Raw genomic sequence first — 22,897 nt, 5'->3', positions numbered from 1 at the left:
AGGTAGGGGCGGGTGGGGGGAGGGGGAGAGATCAACCAAAGGACTTGTATGCATGCATATAAGCCTAACCAATGGACACAGACACCAGGGTGGTGAGGGCATAAGTGGGGTGTGGGGGGAGGGCAATGGAGGGATAAGGACACATATGTAATACCTTAATAAAGAAAAAAAAGAAAAAAGAGCCAAGAAGACATACATCTGCCCTTAAACAAAGGAACTTCAGCGACAACCCACTTGGGGCCACTCCCTGCTATAGGGAGTCTATCTCTCAATAAACTGCTTCCACTTACCTTCTTCGTCCGAGAACTCATTCTTTGATTCTGCAAGACAACGAGCCTGGATCCGACCACAGCACTTTCACTTGATCTTTTAAGCAGTTCATTTTATATAATGTGAACTAACTGGAGTTTTGTAGTCTTCACGTAAAATTCAATAAATTATCCGAAAGACCCATTTTTTATTTTTGTTTCTCCCCCATCTCCCAAGGATAATTAGTTTATCAGGACAAATAACTAGGTTTCCACCTTAGTCCCTCTTTTGACCCCATGTTTTTTAGAGTTACATTTGTTTCTCAAGTTACAAGAATGGTTGACACAACATAAAATTCTTAATGACTTTATAAAAACAAATTTTGTGATACTAGATCGGGTAAAAATAAAAACATGAATTATTGCGCTTGAACATTAACAGTGAATTTGAGAATCTGAACCTTCACTTGCAAGATCTCCAGGGAGAGATACATAATAAATGGAATTATAGGAAATTAGCTTTTCAAAGGGACATATTTTTGTACTTGTTTTGCTCCAATTTCTGCTACATATATTGCTCCAGTCTTTCCACTGACGTCTAAGAGATGAGGTAAAACTTGATCTGCTAGTTGGATTGAGCTTATCACAGAACAGTAGCCAATGCTTCCCACTGGGGGTGCTGCCACAAATAAGAGCCTGCTAAGATTCAGCTGGGCTACAATCAAATATTTCCCATCAGGAGTAAATCTAAAGAGAACACATTTGACATAACAAATTAATGTAAAATTATCATAAATGTTTATTTTCTCAACATTTTTATCCCCACCAGTGATAAACAGCAGGTACCTACTTGCTGAAGGCTTTTATTTTCCCCAAATAATTTTATTAGCTCTCTGGTTGATAAATTATTTGTAGCACATTTTCTAGATTCATAATATGCTGGATTAGTTTTTACTTGCTCCCAATGTTTTTTTTTAATGTAACACACACACAAACATATACACAACAACAACAAAAAGAGCAAAAAGCACAATATTTCACATATGAATATATATATAACAAACTGCTTACTAAATTGATTAATTTGTTCACTTATTTTATAACTATTGAGTTCCTAGTGTGCCTGCAGTATTCTAGGTGCCAAGAATATGGCTGTGAGCAATAAACCCAAATCTCTACTCTCTTGACTTTTATTCTAGTGGGAGAATAAACAAAGAAACAAATAGAGCTAAAACAGAATGACAAGTAATTAAAGAGGCCATGATAAAACTTTAAGAAGGGTCAAGGGATACAGAGTGATCAGGAAAAGGGGTGTATTTTATTAAGGGTTTAAGAGCAGGGACCAGTGGCACAGGAGAATCACTGAAAACAAGAATCAGAAGGACTCACAGAGAAGGCCAGATTGAGTGTTAAAGGGTTCTTTAAAAGAGAATTTTAAATTGACCTAATTCTATTAATGTGGGAAGAAGAGGTTTGTGAAGGTAGACATAGCCAAAGATTAGCTTAAATTAATTTAAAAAAATAACATTATCATAGTTCTACACAAAATGAAATAAAGAATCTATGTTAGGCTACAGAATCAACATTTTCACTTTCAATCTGTTTAAAAATTGACCAAATGCATCTCAAGGAAAATCTCTAGAAGAGGTCCAGCATATATTTGGGTCACACAGTGCACTGGGAATATAACTACCTGGAATTTAAAATATGATTATATGTTTTCTGTATACTGGTTTCCCTCCCCCCTTTTCCCTGCTTAAAATTAACAATAAATATTTTAAACTTTCAGCTAGCTTTTCAGAGAACCTAACATAAAGCAAATAAAATAAGCATTTTCAAATAAAAGGGAACAATTACCTGACTGAAGAAGGTCCCTCTTCTGTGAAACAATTATTCCATGCCCCTAACCACACTCCAGTGTCTTTATCAAATACTTGAATTCTTTTATTTCCTCGGTCAGCAACCCATACCTGAGAAACCAAAAAAAAGGAAAATTTTTGCTGGAAAAGATCTATATCATAATGAAAAGAAAGATAAAAGGGGAGAGGAGAGAATGAATGTTTACTTTTATTAATTGCACATACATTATTTAATTCAGTACTTAGCGGTCCCCAAATAAGGTTATTAACACATTTCGTACCGCTCAGGAGTTTTCTCGTGTTTCGCGCGCCATCTGTTAAGGACCGCTCACGAGTGTTCTCGTTTTTCACGCCCATGGAAAAAGGAGCGAATCTAGATACTTACGTAAATTTTGTTTGGTCCCTCTTCATAGAGGAAAATGTTTTACGCAGTACCATACGTTAAAAAAGTACTAGGAACTTTAATTGTTTAATTGTTTTTGTAAATAAAAATGTTATAATTATTGAAAAACAACACCTAAAGTGCATTATGATGATTTAAATAACGTGCAGTTTGCCCAAAAACGTGTGGTCCCTGGCGTATGTCTTAGAGACTTCTATTCGGTATGCAATGTGTTAAAAACCCCATTTCAGATAGGAAATTAAAGTTCAGAAAGGTTAAATATCATGAAATGATCTTACATAAGTGGGAGAACCACTTATGGCCATCTATCTTAAACCAAAGCCTATAATGCTGTGTCTGCTATACTAAACATTTGAATAACTAAAAAACTAGTGTACTTCAATATAATGCAGATGATCTGAAGATACTGAAGCAACAGCATTCATTTATTACTCTAATATTCACTGTCACGGAGTACTGCCAACTTGTTGGTTCCTGGGCCAGGTAATAAAACAAAGAAAGGAAAGTATTTTTGCTCCTCGGGAGCTCAGCCTACAGGAAAGCCAGGTATTCATTCATACTGCACTATCATTTTTTTTTTTTGAAATTGCAACACAAATATATTTCTCATGCAAAATAGGACAAATGATAAATATTTACATAATACAAATAAAGGGCTGAAAATTAAGCTTTCTTTTTTTGGGTACCATTATGATTATGTGATTTCGATGAGGGTTAACCACATAACTTGCAACTCTGAAAAACCATGATGAAGATAGTAGAAAATGTACTTTGGTAGAAACCCGGATGTGTGAAAGATTACTATGAAAACAGAAATGATAGAAGTATATTTTCTTATATATACTAAAGTGAAGACCCAAAAATGGTTTGTTGAAGTAGCTATCAACCAGATGTGAAATTATTTTTCTTTTGCTTTGGTTAAAACAGCCTAGGAATGTCAATCAATTTCCCTTCCACTAATAGCATATAAACAGTGACAGGACTACTTTAGGATGGAAAAAACTGTTAAGAAAAGAAATTAAATTAATTTTAAACTAAATTAAGCATTTTACCAATAAATATGTTTCTTAAAAGGTAGCATCTTCATCCTACAATCTTGGGTGCAACATATACACCATTTAAAAAATAAAATTTCTCCCACAGTAGTAATTATAGGTGTTAATGCAGCAAACTATGAAATGCAATTATTTTAATGTCTCTTAAAAAAACACCCTAGCAACCAAAAATAAATTTTAAATGTCAACATTTTTCTAAAATTGTACATTCTAAAATAATTGACTAATGCTTTATTATAGAACATAATTCAAACTAATATTGGTATTTCAATATATTCCTAAATAAATGGTTTAAAAAATTTTCATACACCAAAATTGGAACAGCATTTATAATTCTTACAGCTAGATCATTAAACCTTTACCTGCTATTTACCAAGTTATGTCCAAAATGCTGAACCATTTAAAGAGGAAGCTTGTGAGATTTTAATTACAAAGAATGAAAGTAGGCTAACAACAGGTTTAATTTAGATTTGACTGTAATATGTTATTAAAGAAACTTCTGTTATACAACAAGAAGGTACATTCTAGTATTCTACATGATGTATGCAACCCACGGCATATGTACAGTGAAACCATTTTTAATAACACTTGGCTAGGGTTGTAGAGCTATAAAGAATGGCCTGGAAGGGTGCTCCAACCCAACTGACCTCTACCTCTACACTTCAGGATCTTCAGATTTCTAGGGTTTGTGGATTCAGGGACTATTTTTTCAGGGTAACCCTGATTATATCTTTATCAATGTGTATTAAGTTTTGGTAGCCACTGAATTAATCTCCGATCAGAAACAAAGAATCATTGCATCACTTGAGAAAGGTTGTTGATCCCTAAATAAGGTAACTGATTTGGGGATTACAGTCTTAGGTTAATGACCAAGGAGGAATTACAGTTTAGTCCCTAGGATTGGGATCAAATATGCAGAAATAACTCTTTCATTCTCCAAGTCCTCTCAAAAACACATTTCTCCTCATGGTGAATTTACCTGGGCTTTTGTCTTGCATGCTCAGAAATTTGATGTTGTTCTTATCCCATGAGGACAAGTTAGTTCCAACTTTCTAGTTCCCAAATAACATACCAAGTTCACATGTTCAATTATCTTCCTATCTATGATAGAAAATACTTGAAAATTTTTATGATCAAAACATTCTTACTTTGTTAAATAGGAAACCAAATCATAATCCAGAAGGCTGCTTACTGAGCAAAGAATAAGTGGAAATGGATTAAATTTCTAATGGCATGAAGCAAGGATAGTCTGATGCATCCATTGTGCACCAAGACATTTAGTCATTTAAGAAATAGGCATAAGATGACTACTACCTACTAGGCACTAAGATATAAAACAAAAGAAATTCATATGTACCCTCATACAGCCTACATTCTATTAGGGGAGACAATTAAATCATTCTATTATAGTTACTATAATGGGGAAGTACCGTCTACTACAGGAAACCAGAAAAAGAAACTAATGATAACATTTTGGGTTAGGGTTTGGTTATAGAAAGGTAACCCCAAGAATTAATATGCATGTTTAAAGGTGTGCAAAAGCAAAAGCGTGATAGTTGTTAGGGGTGAAAAAAAGGAAACAAATTACAATTTGCTGGTTAAAGCTCTCTGTTCCCTAGACAGAGTACAGCTAGTAAAAATAAAAGTTTGAAAAAATAAAATAAAATAAAAGTTTGGCCAGATGGCTCTCTTTTCAAGCTTCCAAGATTAACCTCTTCTATCTGTCTTTTGACCAATACATTCTAGGAGTAACTTTAATTCTAGAATTAAAAATATATTTAAATACTCATAGTAGTTTTCCTAGTAGGAGAGCAACTTTTTTTTTTTTTTTTAAATCAGGTAACATTCCTTATATTCTGTTACATTATGTGTTCCTTTTACGCTTTAAGTGAATAGAAAATCTATTTTGCTCATTTCTAAATATTTGGAAACTACTTTCATTATAGGACTCAAATACTTAGAATATGTTTGGTATACCCAGTCTCAGAAGTATTGTCAAGACATACTAGGATAAATACATCCATATCCACATCCATAATATACATGCATATCCAGATGTCCAGACATGAACAGGTGCATTAAGATCCATATGTACACTTAGACACACACAAACACCCTCAGACACACAGTTCCAGATACAATGACACTGTATTTTTACCCGGCCAGATGAATCAACTGTAACACTGTGAGGTATGTTGAACTTAGCAGGCCCTGTTCCATTTTCTCCATGCAACCAAAGCATCATGAAATCTATAAATGATAAACATATATGGTTAGGGCAACATATCATAGAGAGTATCTTACGCATTTGCATGTTATATTTTATGTCATAGGATGCAGACAAACTTTTCAATGATAACCCCACTAGAGGCCCAGTGCATGAAATTCGTGCACAGGAGGGGGGGTGTCCCTCAGCCCGGCCTGGACCCTCTCCAATCCGGGACCCCTTGGGGGATGTCCCGACTGCCCTCTCGCAATCTGGGACTGCTGGCTCCTAACCACTCGCCTGCCTGCCTGCTTCATTGCCCCTAACTGCCCTCCCCTGCTGGCCTGGCCACCCCCTAAATGCCCCCTTGCCAGCCTGGTCGCCTCCTAACTGCCCCCCTTCCGGCCTGGTCCCCCCCTAACTGCTCTCCTACTAGCCTGACCGCCCCTAACCGCTTCTGCCCCCACTGCCATGGCTTTGTCCGGAAGGCTGTCTGGTCTAATTAGCATATTACCCTTTTATTAGTATAGATTCCTTCCTTTCTGTTTAGGTACCCACTAGAGGCCTGTGCACGAGATTTGTGCATTGGGGGGTGGGGGGGGGATGTCCTTCAGCCTGGCCTGTGCCCTCTCGCAGTCCAGGACCCCTCGGGGGATGTCTGACTGCTGATAGGGCCTAAGCTGGCAGTCAGACATCCCTCTCGCAGTCCGGGACTCCTTGCTCCTTACCATCTGCGGCAGCAGACGTGGGAGAGGCTCCTGCCACTGCTCCTGCACTCGCCAGCCGTGAGCCCAGCTTGTGGCTGAGCGCACTCCCCCTGTGGGAGTACACTGACTACCAGGGGGCAGCTCCTGCATTGAGCATCTGCCCCCTGGTGGTCAGTGTGTATCATAGCGACCGGTCGTTCTGCCATCCAGTTGATTTCCATATTATGCTTTAATTATGTAGGATTTGCCTAATTCTTATGCTTTACAAAAAAAAAAATCTGTTTCAAGCAATTAATTTATTTCTTTAATGGTTATCTACATGTGAATTTTTCATCACTCAGAAACATTTAGGGTTCATGTCAACCTCTTCCTTAAACTGGTTCTGCTTGCCAACTAAGCTGTTCTTTGGTTTTACCATTCTTCTGAGCTCAAATATTCACATGTTTCTATAGTCTATCTCATTTACTACCCGGTAGTCTGTTACATTGTGGCCCCCTGAAAAGATATGATCAAGTCCCAAGCTCCAGTACTTATGAATGTGACCTTACTGGAAACAGGGTCTTGGCAGAAATAGTTAAGTTAGGAATTTTGAGACAAGATGATCCTGGATTTAGGGTGCATCTTAAATCCAATGAGAGGAGAGGGAGACTTGAGATACAGACACACACAGTGAAGAAGGCCATGTAAAGACAGATGCAGAGACTGAGTGATGCTGTCACAAGTCAAAAAAGTGTTTGGAACCACCAGAAGCTGGAAGAGGCAAGGAAGGATTCTCCTCTGGTGCCTTTAAAGGGAGAATGACCCGCCCTAAAGATTTCAAACTCTGGATTCCCAAACCACGAGCAAATAAATTTCTGTTTAAGCCATCCAATTTTAGTGATTTATTGCAGCACCCACAAGAAGCTAATGCACCCATATTCAATCCATCTCCGAAATTTGTTTCTTTCTTTCATAGAAATTTTCAGATTCTTACTTTAGCTCCACCTCACCTTCCTTCAACTATCACCAACCAAATTCAGTTACTAGGTGATAAATTAACTACATAGCTTCCACATGACAGAACTTACCACAAATATATCCTGATGTAGTATTGTATCTTATAAAAACTTTGCTTCTATAGCATCACTTTTCTACTAAAAAACAGCAATGGGTCTTTTTCTTCTAAAATTTTATTTATTGAATTAGAGAGACAGAGAATGGGAGAAAGAGAGAGGAACAGAGGGGGAGAGAAACATCCATTTGTAGTTCCACTTATTTATGTGTTCACTGGTTGCTTCTTATATGTACCCTGCCAGGGATCGAATCCTCAACCTTGGGGTATCGAGCTGACAGTTTAACCAACTAAGCTACCCTGCCAGGGATCGTATCCTCAACCTTGGGGTATCGAGCTGACAGTTTAACCAACTAAGCTACCCAGCCAGGGCCACAAAGACTCTTTACAGGCAAATCAAGGCTTCAAATCCTTAGAGGAGAGACTGTTCCATGACATGACCACTGCCAGACCATGAGCTAGATCTGGCCCAGATTGTTTCTCATAAATCCCCTCAGAGACTGTCTGATCTACCCCTCTCCTATGCTCAAAGGCATGCTGGTTCCTGGAACAGGCAGTTGCTCTGACCATGGCAAGCTTGCAAGGCCTTTTCCTCTTGGTAACCCTATTCATTCTGGCCTTTTCTATATAACTAGAGGCCTGTTGCACAAAGAGATTCGTGCAATAGGCCTTCCTTTCCCCTTGCTGCTGGCACCGGTGATGAGGCCTCACTGCTCCGCCGGCCCCAGAGCCGCGAGGCCTCGTTGCTCCACCAGCCCCGGGGCTGTGAGGCCTCGCTCCACTGCTTGGAGCCTATGTATCAAATTAATTGCCATCTTTGTTGGCGGTTAATTTGCATATCACGCTGATTAGCCGATGGGAGGCGTAGCAAAGGTACGGTCAATTACCATGTTTGTCTATTGAGGCCTCACTGCTCCGCCGGCCCCAGAGCCGCGAGGCCTCGTTGCTCCACCAGCCCCGGGGCTGTGAGGCCTCGCTCCACTGCTTGGAGCCTATGTATCAAATTAATTGCCATCTTTGTTGGCGGTTAATTTGCATATCACGCTGATTAGCCGATGGGAGGCGTAGCAAAGGTACGGTCAATTACCATGTTTGTCTATTATTAGATAGGATTCTTTAGCAGCTACCATGCAGCTTGAAGGATATGCATATCTTCTTGCTGCCTCCCTGGGATGTGCCTCCTATGTAAGTTCCCTCAGTAAACTCTAGCTATAATGCTGGGATGTCAGCTGCTTTTTTTTGTGTTTTTTGGCCCTAGTTAAATTTTCCCAACATAAGCTCTCAAAGATATCCAAAAATCTTATTTTCAACTCTTTATAAAATGCATCTTAAAGATCCTTTCCTAAAGAAGATCTACTATCATCACTTGAAGACTTTGTGTAATAAAGGCTTGTGAATGGTCCTCCTATCCTGCTCTTATCCTCCTATTGAACCCAGTTTAGTGCAAGAACTATTTCCTTCTTGAATTCTTATCCTAATTCTCTAGTCAATATAATTTCTCCTCCTAATCTTTTTTTTATAATTTTATTAATATAATTAACAATCAATACCACACAGTAACATTTAACTGTTTTCTTTTTAATGAACCTGCACCTAACATACTACTGAGGATGCAGAGCAGGGAATTCAATAAAACACTTGCTGATTGCCTAGGCCAGTGTGGCTTGATGTTTAGAGTGTCAGCTACCTCACTGAAGGGTCGTGGGTGGATTCCCAGTCAAAGGCACATACCTGAATGGCAGGTTCATTCACGGCCCTGGCAAGGGTGCGTGCTGGAGGCAACCAATCAATGTGTCTCACATCAATGTTTTTCTTTCTTCCTTCTTTCTCCCTCCCTTCCTCCCTTCCTTTCTCCCTTCCTTCCTTCCTTCCTTCCTTCCTCAGCAGAATGTTTCCTGTATTAAAAATTCCCATCTAAAAACTTTATAAGAGCCCTGGCCGATTTGCTCAGTAGTTAGAGCATCAGCCTGCACACTAAAGGTTCGAGGGTTCAATTCCAGGTCAAGGGCACATACCTCGGTTGCAGCCTCCAGCCCCAGCCCAGTAAGGGCGCCTGTGGGGAGCAACCAATTGATGTGCTTCTCTCACATCAATGTTTCTCTTTTTCTCTCCCTCTCTGTCTCCCCCTTCACCTCCCTTCTACTCTATCTAAAAGCAATGAAAAAATATCCTCGGGTGAGGATTAAAAACACACACACACAAAAACACTTGCTGATCAATCAAGTTGCACGATAGCTCTGGAATGCCAGGTTTCTGAACTCTCAATCCTTAACTGGATAGAATAACCATTTATTTCTTCAGCCCACTATAAGGTCTCCTACTGCCTCCAGTTCATTTCAAAGGAAACATCTAGCTTTTGGTGAAGAATAAGCAAATCTATTATCAGAATCATTCATTATTGGCCATCCCACACATCTGTTCTGATTTTTTCCTGGTAATACATTTGAGCCCTTTACAGATTCATATTCAATAGTTACAACATTATATCAAGTATTAAACAAATTAAATCCAACTTGTTAAATAATGTTCTTATATAATACCATTAAAATTAAGCCATGTACCTTGGGACAACTTGATCAATCTGTTATTTAATCCTCCATCTCCATCCACAATGTAAATATCTCCTGTGTCCTCTACATATAATTCTGCAGGGTTATCAAACTGCAGGGGATTCAAACCAGTGCCTTTTTTGCCTGGGGTACCCAAGACTTGAACAAGATCACCAAGGGAATTATATTTTTTAATAGTATGACCAAAGGATCCTATAAAAACAGGAATGCAAATAAAGACATTTCACAAATACAACCACTTTACAAACATGTTTTTCAAGTACAGTTGACCTTTGAACAATGAAGCAGGGGAAGGTATGTTAGAGGCACCGACCCCTGAACAGCTGAAAATCATATATAACTTTTAACACCCCCAAAACTTTAACTACTAATAGCCCACTGCTGACTAGAAGTTACTGAAAGCTTAGACCAGCCGTGGGCAAACTACGGCCCGCCGGCTGGATCCGGCCTGTTTGAAATGAATAAAACTAAAAAAAAAAAAGACCGTACCCTCTTATGTAATGATGTTTACTTTGAATTTATATTAGTTCACACAAACACTCCATCCATGCTTTTGTTCCGGCCCTCCGGTCCAGTTTAAGAACCCATTGTGGCCCTCGAGTCAAAAAGTTTGCCCACCCCTGGCTTAGACAGTCAATTAACACATGTATGCTATGTGTGTTATACACTGTATTCTTACAATAAAGCTAAATAAATGGAAATGTGCCCTGGCCAGTGTGGCTCAGTTAGTTGGAGCACCATCCTGTGCACCAAATAGTCACAGGTTTGATTCCCAGTCAGGGCACATACCCGGGTTGTGGGTTCCATCCCCAGGTCAGGATGCGTAAGGGAGGCAACCAATCAGTTTCTCCCTCATCGATCTCTCTCTCTCTCTCCCTTTCTCTCCTTCTCTCCCCCACTCCCTTGCTATTTTGGAAATCAATAAAAAATGGAAAAGAGAGATAGTAAACATAAAAAAGGACATAAAAAAGACTCAGTCAGAAATGAAGAATACAGTATCTGAAATAAAAAATACACTACAAGGAATCAACAGTAGGTTAGATGAAGCAGAAGATTGAGTCAGTGATTTGGAAGATTAGGTAACAGAAAGCACCCAATAAAAAGAAAATAGAGTGATAAAAAAAGGAATTTAAGAAAATGAGGATAGTTTAAGGGACCTCTGGGACAATATGAAGCATGACAACACTTGCCTTATAGGAATACCCAGAGAAGAAAAGAGAGAACAAGAGATTGAGAACCCATTTGAAGAAATAATGACTGAAAACTTCCCTAACCTGGTAAAGTAAGAAGACATGCAAGTCCAGGAAGTGCAGAGAGTTCAACACAAGATGAATCCAAAGGGGTGCACACATATTAAAATGGCAAAGGTTGGAGGAGAAAATGTTGGCTGACTAGGCAGATCTGTAGTGTACCCAGTCACAAGGCCAGACTGGAAATACAACTAAATTAGAGAACATTCACTTGGAATTACCAACTGAGGTCCAGCTGAGTTCGAGACATATAAAAGAAGGACAGAAAACACCTGGAGATGAGTAGGAAGGGCGAGATCTTGAGAGGAGCTGACCCAGCTTACAGGAGCGGCATGGCAGCAAGGTGGAAGGCCAAGTGAGGAGAGATCTCTGTTCCCTCAGAAGATATAAGCCTGAAACCCACGCTGAGCTCCACAGCCCAGAGCACTAGAGTCGAGATCAGTGGCCCATGTAACATCCAGCCATGAAAGGTGGCAGGATTGCTGGCCAGGGTGCAGTCTGGAGCTGGTAGATGGGAATAAGTCGGACAGAAAGCTGCAGTTTCATTGTTATTGTTTTTGTGTTGTTGTTTTTTTTTTAAAAAAACACACAGAGCACGGGAGTTTTCATTTACAGCTACTCACCCAAGGCTTTGGTGCAGGGAGGGAGATGTGGAGGAGGTGCCTAAGGAGAGGCTGGGGTGGGAAGCATTGCGGAGAGATGTGAAAAAGCAGCACCCAGGAGTATTTGGTCGTAGGCCCCAAAACAAGAGCCATTTTTCCTGAGAGGAGCTAGCTACTCCCAGTAGCAACAGGGCAAGAAAAAAAAACAAAAACCCTCCCTAGGTGATACAGCCTGTCCCACCCTCATGAGCCCTGCATGCCACACCCTGCATTTTGAGCTTCTCAGAGGAAACAAAAATAGAGGCCAAGTCAAAGGATTTGAACAGTTTCAGGAGTGTTAGTGACTGGATTGGGGAGGGGCCCTCTGCTCCACTATCCTGGGAACCAGACAGGTGGTACTCTTTCCCTGAACGGGAGAGCTGATAAAAAATACAGGTTTCCAGCCAAACTTACTGGTCTCCATACAAGGACCTCTGTCTAGCTGAGGGCAGAGTATTAATTTGGGCCACTCATGGAATAGTAGCTCTGGGACAGGGAAACACACCCATGCCATTCCCAGAAAGCTAAACAGCATCTTCCCCACATTAAAGCCCTTTTAGAAACAGACTTTTGAGTGGTTAAGATTGACAGCTAGCTAGCAGGCACAGGCAGGCAAAGGTAGAGCCTGGGGAACCAGCCCTGGGACCCATGCCGCTAACAAACCTACATTAAAGGGCATATTGGCCCTTCCTGCATGCAGCCAAGGCCAGTACAGACACACACAAAATGTTGGATCGGTGAATCGCTTGGAGCTTCGAACAGGTTGCTGAAAGCCAAAGGAGGATAGTTTCTGACAGTGGTTAGCACCTAAGTACCTCACAGGAAGCCCAGAATTGGCAGAGAGAAGAATAGGATCTAAAGGGAGCTCCCATGGGACACTAAACTCTGAAACAAATGCCACTTCACCACTTTTTTTCTTTTTTTAATACATTTTTATTTTTTATAGCCATATGAATATATTTTCTTTCAAGAAAAACAATTTTAAATATAACAAAGTTACATGTAATAAACATTAATATTTCATGAAAAACGGCCTCCCTAAAGATACCTTTTTAAAATGTATTTTTACTAGAGGCCCGGTGCACAAAATTTGTGAACGGGGGTGGGGGTGGGGTCCTTCACCTGGCCTGCACTCTCTCGCAATCCGGGACACCTTGGGGGATGTCGGACTGCCAGTTTAGGCCCGATCCCACAGGAATACCTGCAGGTTCAGGCCTAAACCGGCAGTTGGACATCCCTCTCGCAATCTGGAACAGCTGGTTCCAACCGCTCACCTGCCTGCCTGCATGATCGCCTCTAACCTCTCACCTGCCTGCCTGATCGCCCCTAACTGCTCACCTGCATGCCCGATCACACCTAACCACTCTTCCTGCCTGTCTGATCACCCCTAACTGCTTGCCTGACTACCTGTTTGCCCCTAACCGTCTCTGCCTTGGCCCCGCCTTGGTGGCTATGTCCAGAAGGAGGTCCCAAAGGTCATTCAGCTGTCTGGTCTAATTAGCATATTACACTTTTATAATTATAGACTAGAGGCCCGGTGCACAAAAATTTGTGCACTGGGGGCGGGGGATGAGGGGATGATGGCTGTTTGCAGCTGGTCACACCCCCTTCAGGGTGGGGGTCCCCACTGGGGTGCCTGGCCAGCCTGGATGAGGGGATGATGGCTGTTTGCAGCTGGTCACACCCCCTTCAGGGTGGGGGTCCCCACTGGGGTGCCTGGCCAGCCTGGATGAGGGGATGATGGCTGTTTGCAGCTGGTCACACCCCCTTCAGGGTGGGGGTCCCCACTGGGGTGCCTGGCCAGCCTGGATGAGGGGATGATGGCTGTTTGCAGCTGGTCACACCCCCTTCAGGGTGGGGGTCCCCACTGGGGTGCCTGGCCAGCCTGGATGAGGGGATGATGGCTGTTTGCAGCTGGTCACACCCCCTTCAGGGTGGGGGTCCCCACTGGGGTGCCTGGCCAGCCTGGATGAGGGGATGATGGCTGTTTGCAGCTGGTCACACCCCCTTCAGGGTGGGGGTCCCCACTGGGGTGCCTGGCCAGCCTGGATGAGGGGATGATGGCTGTTTGCAGCTGGTCACACCCCCTTCAGGGTGGGGGTCCCCACTGGGGTGCCTGGCCAGCCTGGATGAGGGGATGATGGCTGTTTGCAGCTGGTCACACCCCCTTCAGGGTGGGGGTCCCCACTGGGGTGCCTGGCCAGCCTGGATGAGGGGATGATGGCTGTTTGCAGCTGGTCACACCCCCTTCAGGGTGGGGGTCCCCACTGGGGTGCCTGGCCAGCCTGGATGAGGGGATGATGGCTGTTTGCAGCTGGTCACACCCCCTTCAGGGTGGGGGTCCCCACTGGGGTGCCTGGCCAGCCTGGATGAGGGGATGATGGCTGTTTGCAGCTGGTCACACCCCCTTCAGGGTGGGGGTCCCCACTGGGGTGCCTGGCCAGCCTGGATGAGGGGATGATGGCTGTTTGCAGCTGGTCACACACCCTTCAGGGTGGGGGTCCCCACTGGGGTGCCTGGCCAGTCTGGGTGAGGGGCTGAGGGCTGCTTTCAGGCTGGCGGTTGTTGACTGAAGCTCCCAACCGCTCCTTTTTTTTCTCTTTTTTTATTTTATTCTGGGCCAGCTTTAGCTTTGGCTCTAGCTCTGAGGCTTCGTATCTGGTTTGTTTGCCGTTCTATAATCGAAACAATGTATAACTTCAGCTCTGAGATCCCGGCAGGCTGAAAGCTGGTTTCTGAGGTTTTGTTTAGCTTCTTATTTGCAACATAGTACATAGTTGCTTAGAGTTGCAACTCAGAGGCTGGCAAGTCAGGCGGGGAACGTTGGAGTCTGCAGTCACTGGAGCAAGCGAGCCTCCCTGCTCGCTTCTAGCTGCCTGGCTGCCGGTCGCCATCTTGGCTGACAGTTAATTTGCATAAGGATATGCTGATTAGCCAATGGGAAGGGTAGCGGTCGTACGCTAATTACCATGTTTCTCTTTTATTAGTGTAGACTAGAGAAAAGATTCGTGCAATAGGCCTTCCCTTCCCCTGGCTGCCGGAACCGGTTTTCCTCTGGCATCCAGGACCCAGGCCTTCGCTCCGGCTGGAGCTGCCTTCAGCCTTCGCTGCTCCGGTCGGAGCCGCCTTCAAGCCTTCACTGCTCCAGCTGGAGCCGCCTTCAGTCTTCGCTCTGCCGCTTCGCGCCTACATATGCAAATTAACTGCCATCTTTGTTGGCGGTTAATTTGCATATCTTGCTGATTATCCAATGGGAGGCGTAGCGAAGGTATGGTCAATTACCATGTTTGTCTATTATTAGATAGGAGGATTGACTTCGGAGCAGAAGGGAGAGGGAGAGTGAGATAGAAACATCAATGATTAGAGAGAATCATTGATTGGCTGCCTCCTGCACAACCCACTGGTGATCGAGCCCGCAGCCTGTGCATGTGCCCTGATCAGGAATCGAACCATGACCTCCTGGTTTCTAGGTCAATGCTCAATCACTGAGCCATGCCAGCTACACAACACTTTTGTTTTGTCTTTTCTTTTTTCTCTTTCATTTATTTTTTCCCCATTTTAAATGTGTCTTATTTATCTACTTTATTGATTTGTTATTCGAGTCTGTTGTTTCTTTCATATAGCTAAATTTCCTCTTCCCCTTTCCTACTCAAATATTTTTGTTTTCTTTTTTTCACTAATCAGTTTTGTTTTCTTTCATTTTTATTTTTCTCTTGCTTTCTCATATTTTTTCCTTTTCTTATTTTTGGTTGTATCTCCTTTCCCTCTATCTGACTTTTTAATTTTTTTTCTTTTCTTTTTGAGCTCCTTTATTTTAAACTGTTTACTTTTCCCTATTACCCTAATTATTTTTTTTTAAATATTTTTAGCCCTGACCAGTTTGGCTCAGTGGCTAGAGCGTCGGCCTGTGGACTGAAGAGTCCCAGGTTCGATTCCGGTCAAGGGCATGTACCTTGGTTGCGGGCACATCCCCAGTAGGGGGTGTGCAGGAGGCAGCTGATCAATGTTTCTCTCTCATGGATGTTTCTAACTCTTTCTCCCTCTCCCTTCCTCTCTGTAGAAAATCAATAAAATATGTTTAAAAATATTTTTATTGATTTCAGAAAAGGAAGGGAGAGGGAGAGATAAAAACATCAATAATGAGAGAGAACCATTGACTGGCTGGCTCCTGCATGCCCCAAATAGGGAATAATCGAGCCTGCAACCCAGGCGTGTGCCCTGACTGGGAATCAAACCATAACCTCTTGGTTCATAGGTAAAGGCTCAACCACTGAGCCATGCCAGGTGGGCTTCCCCTAATTCTTTATTATTATTTTCTTTTTCTTTTTTTAATAAATTTTATTGATTTTTTACAGAGAGGAAGGGAGAGGGATAGAGAGTTAGAAACATCGATGAGAGAGAAACATCGATCAGCTGCCTCCTGCACACCTCCTGCTGGGGATGTGCCCGCAACCAAGGTACATGCCCTTGACTGGAATCGAACCTGGGACCTTTCAGTCCGCAGGCTGACGCTCTATCCACTGAGCCAAACCGGTTAAGGCTATTATTATTTTCTTTATGTCAGCTCTGAATCTACATATCCCTTCCCCTTAATTTTTTTGTTTTGTTTTCTTCTCATGTTTTTTCTTTTTTCCTTTTTCTATCATTCTTGCTCTCTTTTTTTCTTTCCTAATTCTCTCTTCCCTGTAGGTTTCTTTTGTTGGTGCTGTAGGGGTCTTGTGTATACTTTTGCTTTGTTTCTTTTGTTTCATGTGTTGTGTTGTATTTTGTTCTATTCAATCAGCACCTCCACAACTGCTCACACTATATAGTTGGGGGTTAGCTACATGTTGAGCCATCCATGAAAGGGACAACAAAATTCAAGACACAACTACAATAGGAGAACCCAAATATGTTAAGTATGGGGCTTTCCTATAGCACCCAGCTCAGAAGATCTAAGACAATGCACTATAGGATCCCACAAAACACCTACTATATAAGACCACTGAAGAAAGTGTGGGAGACATAGCAATTTGACCTAATATGCAGAAACAAAAACAAAGGAACAGCAAAAATGGTGAGACAAAAAAATAATCTCCAAATGAGAGAAAAGGAGGGATCACCAGAAATGAAACAAAATGAAATGAAGGCAAGTAATTTGTCAGATAAAGAATTCAAAGTAATGGTAATAAGGGTGCTCAAACCATTCAGTGAGAACTGCAAGCAACTGAGAATTATACGGAACTTAATGAGAATTATAGGTCTTAATGAGAATTATAGGTCTTAATGAGAATTAAAGGTCTTAATGAAAGCTACACCAACTTGAAATGAGAGGTGGAAACTAAATCAAAATCAATTAGAAATGAGGAATGACATAGCTGAAATAAAGAACACTATTGAATGATTCAACAGTAGACTAGAAGAAGCTGACAACCAAATCAGTAAATTAGAAGACAAGGTAGAACAAAGAAAAATAAAAAAAAACATTCAGAGCAGCAAATGGGAAAAAAAAATTTAAAAGGAGGATAGTCTAAGGCAGTGGTCGGCAAACTGCAGCTCGCGAGCCACATGCGGCTCTTTGGCGCCTTGAGTGTGGCTCTTCCACAAAATACCACATGCGGGCGCGCATGTACAGTGTGATTGAAACTTCGTGGCCCATGCGCAGAAGTCGGTATTTAGTGGAAGAGCCACACTCAAGGGGCCAAAGAGTCGCATGTGGCTCGCGAGCTGCAGTTTGCCGACCACTGGTCTAAGGGAACTCTGGGACAACATAAAACGCAGTAACATTGGCATTATAGTGAGTGTCTTGTAGATCTTGTAGATAGTACATATATGGGTCATGTTTTCTTTTTTTTTTTTTTAAATATATTTTATTGATTTTTTACAGAGAGGAAGGGAGAGGGATAGAGAGTTGGAAACATCGATGAGAGAGAAACATCGATCAGCTGCCTCCTGCACACCCGCTACTGGGGATGTGCCCGCAACCAAGGTACATGCCCTTGACCGGAATCGAACCTGGAACCTTTCAGTCCGCAGGCCAACGCTCTATCCACTGAGCCAAACCAGTTAGGGCTGGGTCATGTTTTCTTATCCATTCAGCTACTCTATGCCTTTTTATTAGACTTCTTAAGCCATTTACAGAATCTGAGAAAGGAACAGAGAACATGTTTGAAGAAATAATGGCAGAAAATTTCCCTAACCTGGTGAAGAAAAAAGGTCACTCAAGTTCATGAAACACAGAGTCCCAACCAAAATGAACACTATAGGCATAAAGAGTAAGAATGGCACCAAATAAGTACCTATCAATAATAACCTTAAATGTAAATGGCTTAAGAGGTCCAATAAAAAGGCATAGAGTAGCTGAATGGATAAGAAAACATGACCCATATATGTACTATCTACAAGACACTCACCTTAGAACAGACTCACACAGAATGAAAGGATGGAAACAAAGTTTCTAGGCAAATGGAAATTAAAAAAAGGTATGTGGTAGCAATACTCATATCTGACCAAATAAACTCAAAATGAATGCCATAATAAGAGAAAACAATCATAATACTAAAGGGATCGATACAACAAGAGGATATAACTCTGGGAAATACACATGAACCCAATACAGGAGCATCCAAATATATAAAAAACTTCTGAAGGATTACTAAGGAGAGAGTCATAGAAGAAGACTTCAACACCCCACTGACATCACTGGATAGATCTTTTAGACAAAAAATCAACAATGATCATAAATGATTACATGGAATTGACATTTATAGAACATTTCACCATGAAGCTACAGAATATACATTCTTCTCAGTGACATATGAGACATTTTCAGACAGACCACATGTTAGGACAGAAAGTCTCTACAGGTTCTAGAAGATTTAAATCATATCAAGAATCTTCTCAGGTCACAATGGCATGAAATTAAAAAATTAAAATAAGAACACTCAAAAATAGTCAAACACATGGATGCTAAAATGCATGCTATTAAACAATGAATGAGTTACCAATGAGATCAAGAAAGGAATAAAAAACTTCCTGGAAAAAAATGAAAATGAACACAAAACACCCCAAAACTATGGAACACAGTGAAAGCAGTCCTGAGAGGGAAGATCGTAATAATACAGGCCTACCTTAAGAAATAAGAAAAAGGACTAATAAACTATCTTATCCTACAACTAAATGAATTAGAAAGAGTCCAACAAGAAAAGCCCAGAGTAAGTACAAGGAATGAAATAATAAAGATCAGAGGTGAAAGAAATGAGACTAAAAAAAATACAAAAGATCAACAAAATGAAGCGCTGGTTCTTTGAAAATATAAATAAAACTGATGAACCTTTAGCCAGACTCATTAACAAACAAAGAGACAGCACCCAAATACATAAAATCAGAAATGAAAGAGGCAAAGTAACAACTGACCTCACAGAAATACAAAGGATTATAAAAAAAAATACTAGAATAACTATATTCCAATTACCTGGAAAACCGGAACAAAATGGACTTACACCAAGAAAAAAATACAATCTTCCAAAACTTAATCAGGAAGGATCAGAAAACCTGAATAGGCCCATAACTACTGATGAATTTAAAGCAGTAAAACAACAACAACAACAACAAAAAAAACTCCCAGCAAACAAAAGACTCTGTATGGATGGCCTCACAGGGGTTTACCAAACATTCAAAGAAGTAACACCTATCCTTCTCAAACTATTCCAAAATATCCAAGAGGAAGAAACACTTCCAAGATCTTTTTACCAGGCTACCATTAGCCTAAACCAGATAAAGATACTACAAAGAAAGAGAATTAGAGGCCAATATTCCTGATGAACATAGACGCTAAAACCCTCAACAAAGTATTAGCAAATCGGATCCAGGAATACATTAAAAAGATCGTACACCATGACTAAGTGGGATTTATTCTGGGAATGCAGGGCTGTTACAATCTTCCCAAATCAATAAATGTGATACATCACATAACAAATTGGAAGATAAAAATCACATAATCATATCAATTGATGTCAGAAAAAGCATTCGATAAAATCCAACACCCATTTTTGATAAAAACTCCAAGTAAAGTGGGAATAGAGGGATCATACCTCAACATAATAAAGGCCATATTTGACAAACCTAAGCCAACATCATACTCAACAGGCATAAACTAAAACCATTTCCCCTAAGAACAGGAACAAGACAGGGATGTCCGCTTTCACCACTATTATTCAATATAGTACTAAAAGTACTAGCCATAGTGATCAGACTAGAAGAAAAAAACAAAAGGCATTCAAATTTAAAAGGAAGTAAAACTGTCATTATTCGCAGATGATATAACAGTGTACAAAGAAAATCCTAAAGACTCCACCAAAAAAACTATTAGACTTAATAAATGAATTCGGCAATATAGCAGGATACAAAATAACACCCAGAAATTGATGGCATTTTTATACAGCAATAATGAATTATCAGAAACAGAAACCAAAAAAAAATCCCATTTCCCATTGCAACAACAAAATAATATTAAGATACTTAGGAATAAACTTAACAAAGGAGGTAAACGACCAGTACTCGTAAATCTACATGACACAGATAAAAGAGATAGAGGAAGATATAAACCAGTGGAAGACTATACTGTGTTTATGGATTGGTAAACTCAACATCATTAAAATGGTCATACCACCCAAAGCAATCTATACATTCAATGCAAACCCTATTAAAATATCAACGGCATATTTCACTGATCTAGAACACACAATATGGAACCAAAAGAAACCCCCAAAGAGCCACTGTAATCTTGAGAAAGAAGAACAAAGTTGGAGAGATCACAAACCAGATACCAAGTCATACTACAAAGCCACTGTCCTCAAAATAGCCTGGTAATGGCAGAAGAACAGGCATATAGACCAATGGAACAGAACAGAGATCCCAGAAATTCGCCCAAGCCATTAAGTTCAGTTAATATTTGACAAAGGAGGCAAGAGCATATAATGGAGTAAAGACAGTCTCTTCAATAAATGGTGCTGGGATAATTGGACAGGTACATACAAAAAAATGAAACTTGACCATGAACTTACACCATAAACAAGAATAAACTCAAAATGGAAGATCCAAGATGGCTACTGACGGGACAGCAGGCTGTAAGATAGTGTGTGAGAGAATGAAAGGAGAGTGCGTGGACATGCAGGGACTGTCTGTATTTGTGAGAGAGGGACAGCTATATTCACAGCACTGTTGGGGACTGGCGGACCAGGCTCCCCTGACTGGGCAGCCTCTACTACTGCTGAAATCTCTCTTGGAGCGGATGGCTCTGCCGTAGAGACCACACCATCTTGAAAGGGAGACTGGCTGTGACTGGAAGCCCAGCCTTACCTTCAAACGGGAAAACCTCGGATACCTCCCGGAACTCTACAACCAGAACGCCCAGGGACCAGCTGCCTCAGCTGCGAACACACAAACACTGGGACTCCAGCCTCCCCAACTGCGAGCACCTAAAAAGTCTGTCCAGGGTGAGACAAAGAGGCGCTGAATACACAGACAGGCCCTGCACCTTCTCACAGAGCAGATAGAAGGAACAGCTGAATCGAACAACACCCACTCGGAATTTGCGAATTAAACACAGCTGGTGAGGCAATCTGTGGACGGAAAGGTCAGATATCGCCTAGAGCCGTGGTCAGCAAACCGTGGCTCGCGAGCCACATGCGGCTCTTTGGTCCCTTGAGTGTGGCTCTTCCACAAAATACCACGTGCGGGCATGCACATACAGTGCGATTGAAACTTCGTGGCCCATGCGCATAAGATGGTATTTTGCGGAAGAGCCACACTCAAGGGGCCAAAGAGCCGCACGTGGCTTGCGAGCCGCAGTTTGCCGACCACTGGCCTAGAGAAATCTCTGCCTCCTCAGATTCATCTGGGTGTTTGTTGTTTGGATGATTGTTCTTTGCATTTTTTGAATTAGTTGTTGTTTATTGTTTGCATTCATCTCTGGGTGTTTGCTGCTTGCATTTTTTGGATTAGTTGTTGTTTTATTGGAGTTTTCTCCCCATATACATATATATTTTTTCCCCTTCTTTTTTCTTCTCCTTATTTTCTCGCTTTCATTTTTTCCTTTTCTCAATTTCATTTTTGCACTCTTTTCTATCCCCTAATTCTCTTTTCTCTGGTGGTCACCTTTATTTGGGGTGATTAGAATCGTGAATATGTTTGTCTTTGGTGCCCTGTGCGTTGTGTCTTGTTGTGTTGTATTTTGTGCCTTTAAGTCAAAGCAGGTGAGAGAGAGCTACAAAACTAGAGACCCTGAGAGGAGCGATCATGGGGAGACAAAGAAACAGCCTGCATAAGAAAGAAAAAGAGGAATCACCAGAAAAGGAAGTAAACAAAATGGAGGAAAGCAATATGTCAGAAAAAGAATTCAGAGCAATGGTCATAAAGACACTGCAAAAGTTGGAAGACAAATTCAACAATATGTGTAAAAACCAAAAGGAAATGAAGAAAAATGAAGAAGAAATGAAAAATGACATTGCTGCAATAAAGAACTCAATAGAAAGCATCAAAAGTAGACTAGAAGAAGCAGAGGACCGCATCAGTGAGCTAGAAGACATGGAAGGAAAAAATACCCAAGCATAGCAGCATCTAGAAAAAAAAACTTGAAAAACAGGAGGAGCACCTAAGGGAACTTTAGGACAACCCGAAACGAAACAACATCCGCATAATGGAGGTACCAGAAGGAGAGGAAACTAAGCAAGGAATAGAAACCCTGTTTGAAGAAATATTGACAGAAAACTTCCCTGATATCAGGAAGAAAAAACTCACACAAGTCCAAGAAGCTCAGAGTCCCAAATAAGATGAACCCCAAAAGACTGACAACAAGACACATTATAATTAAGCTAGAGGCCCGGTGCACAAAAATTTGTGCACTGGGGGGGGGGGGGGGCCCTCCA

The 22,897-nt window shown here is 41.3% G+C and overlaps 1 protein-coding gene across 4 annotated transcripts in view; it reads right to left on the bottom strand.

The window, feature by feature from the left end:
* Positions 1-437: 437 nt before the first annotated feature.
* The window catches only part of NHLRC3 (NHL repeat containing 3), a 40,598-nt gene continuing 18,138 nt past the window's right edge, over positions 438-22,897 (bottom strand). For 3 of the 4 annotated variants that reach the window (XM_005862728.2, XM_005862727.2, XM_014536837.1), the window contains 4 exons: positions 10,091-10,291; positions 5,724-5,815; positions 2,106-2,218; positions 438-995 (listed from right to left, as the gene is read on the bottom strand). In XM_005862728.2, the coding sequence (XP_005862790.1) occupies positions 764-995; positions 2,106-2,218; positions 5,724-5,815; positions 10,091-10,291 (638 nt within the window). In that variant the 3' untranslated portion in view covers positions 438-763. The remainder of the gene's footprint in view (positions 996-2,105; positions 2,219-5,723; positions 5,816-10,090; positions 10,292-22,897) is intronic. The other variant, XM_005862729.2, reaches the window with a different exon arrangement.

Source organism: Myotis brandtii, unplaced genomic scaffold, assembly GCF_000412655.1.
Source record: "Myotis brandtii unplaced genomic scaffold, ASM41265v1 scaffold166, whole genome shotgun sequence".
In the NCBI taxonomy this organism is placed as follows: domain Eukaryota; kingdom Metazoa; phylum Chordata; class Mammalia; order Chiroptera; family Vespertilionidae; genus Myotis; species Myotis brandtii.
This window is presented reverse-complemented; position numbering and strand designations above follow the sequence as displayed.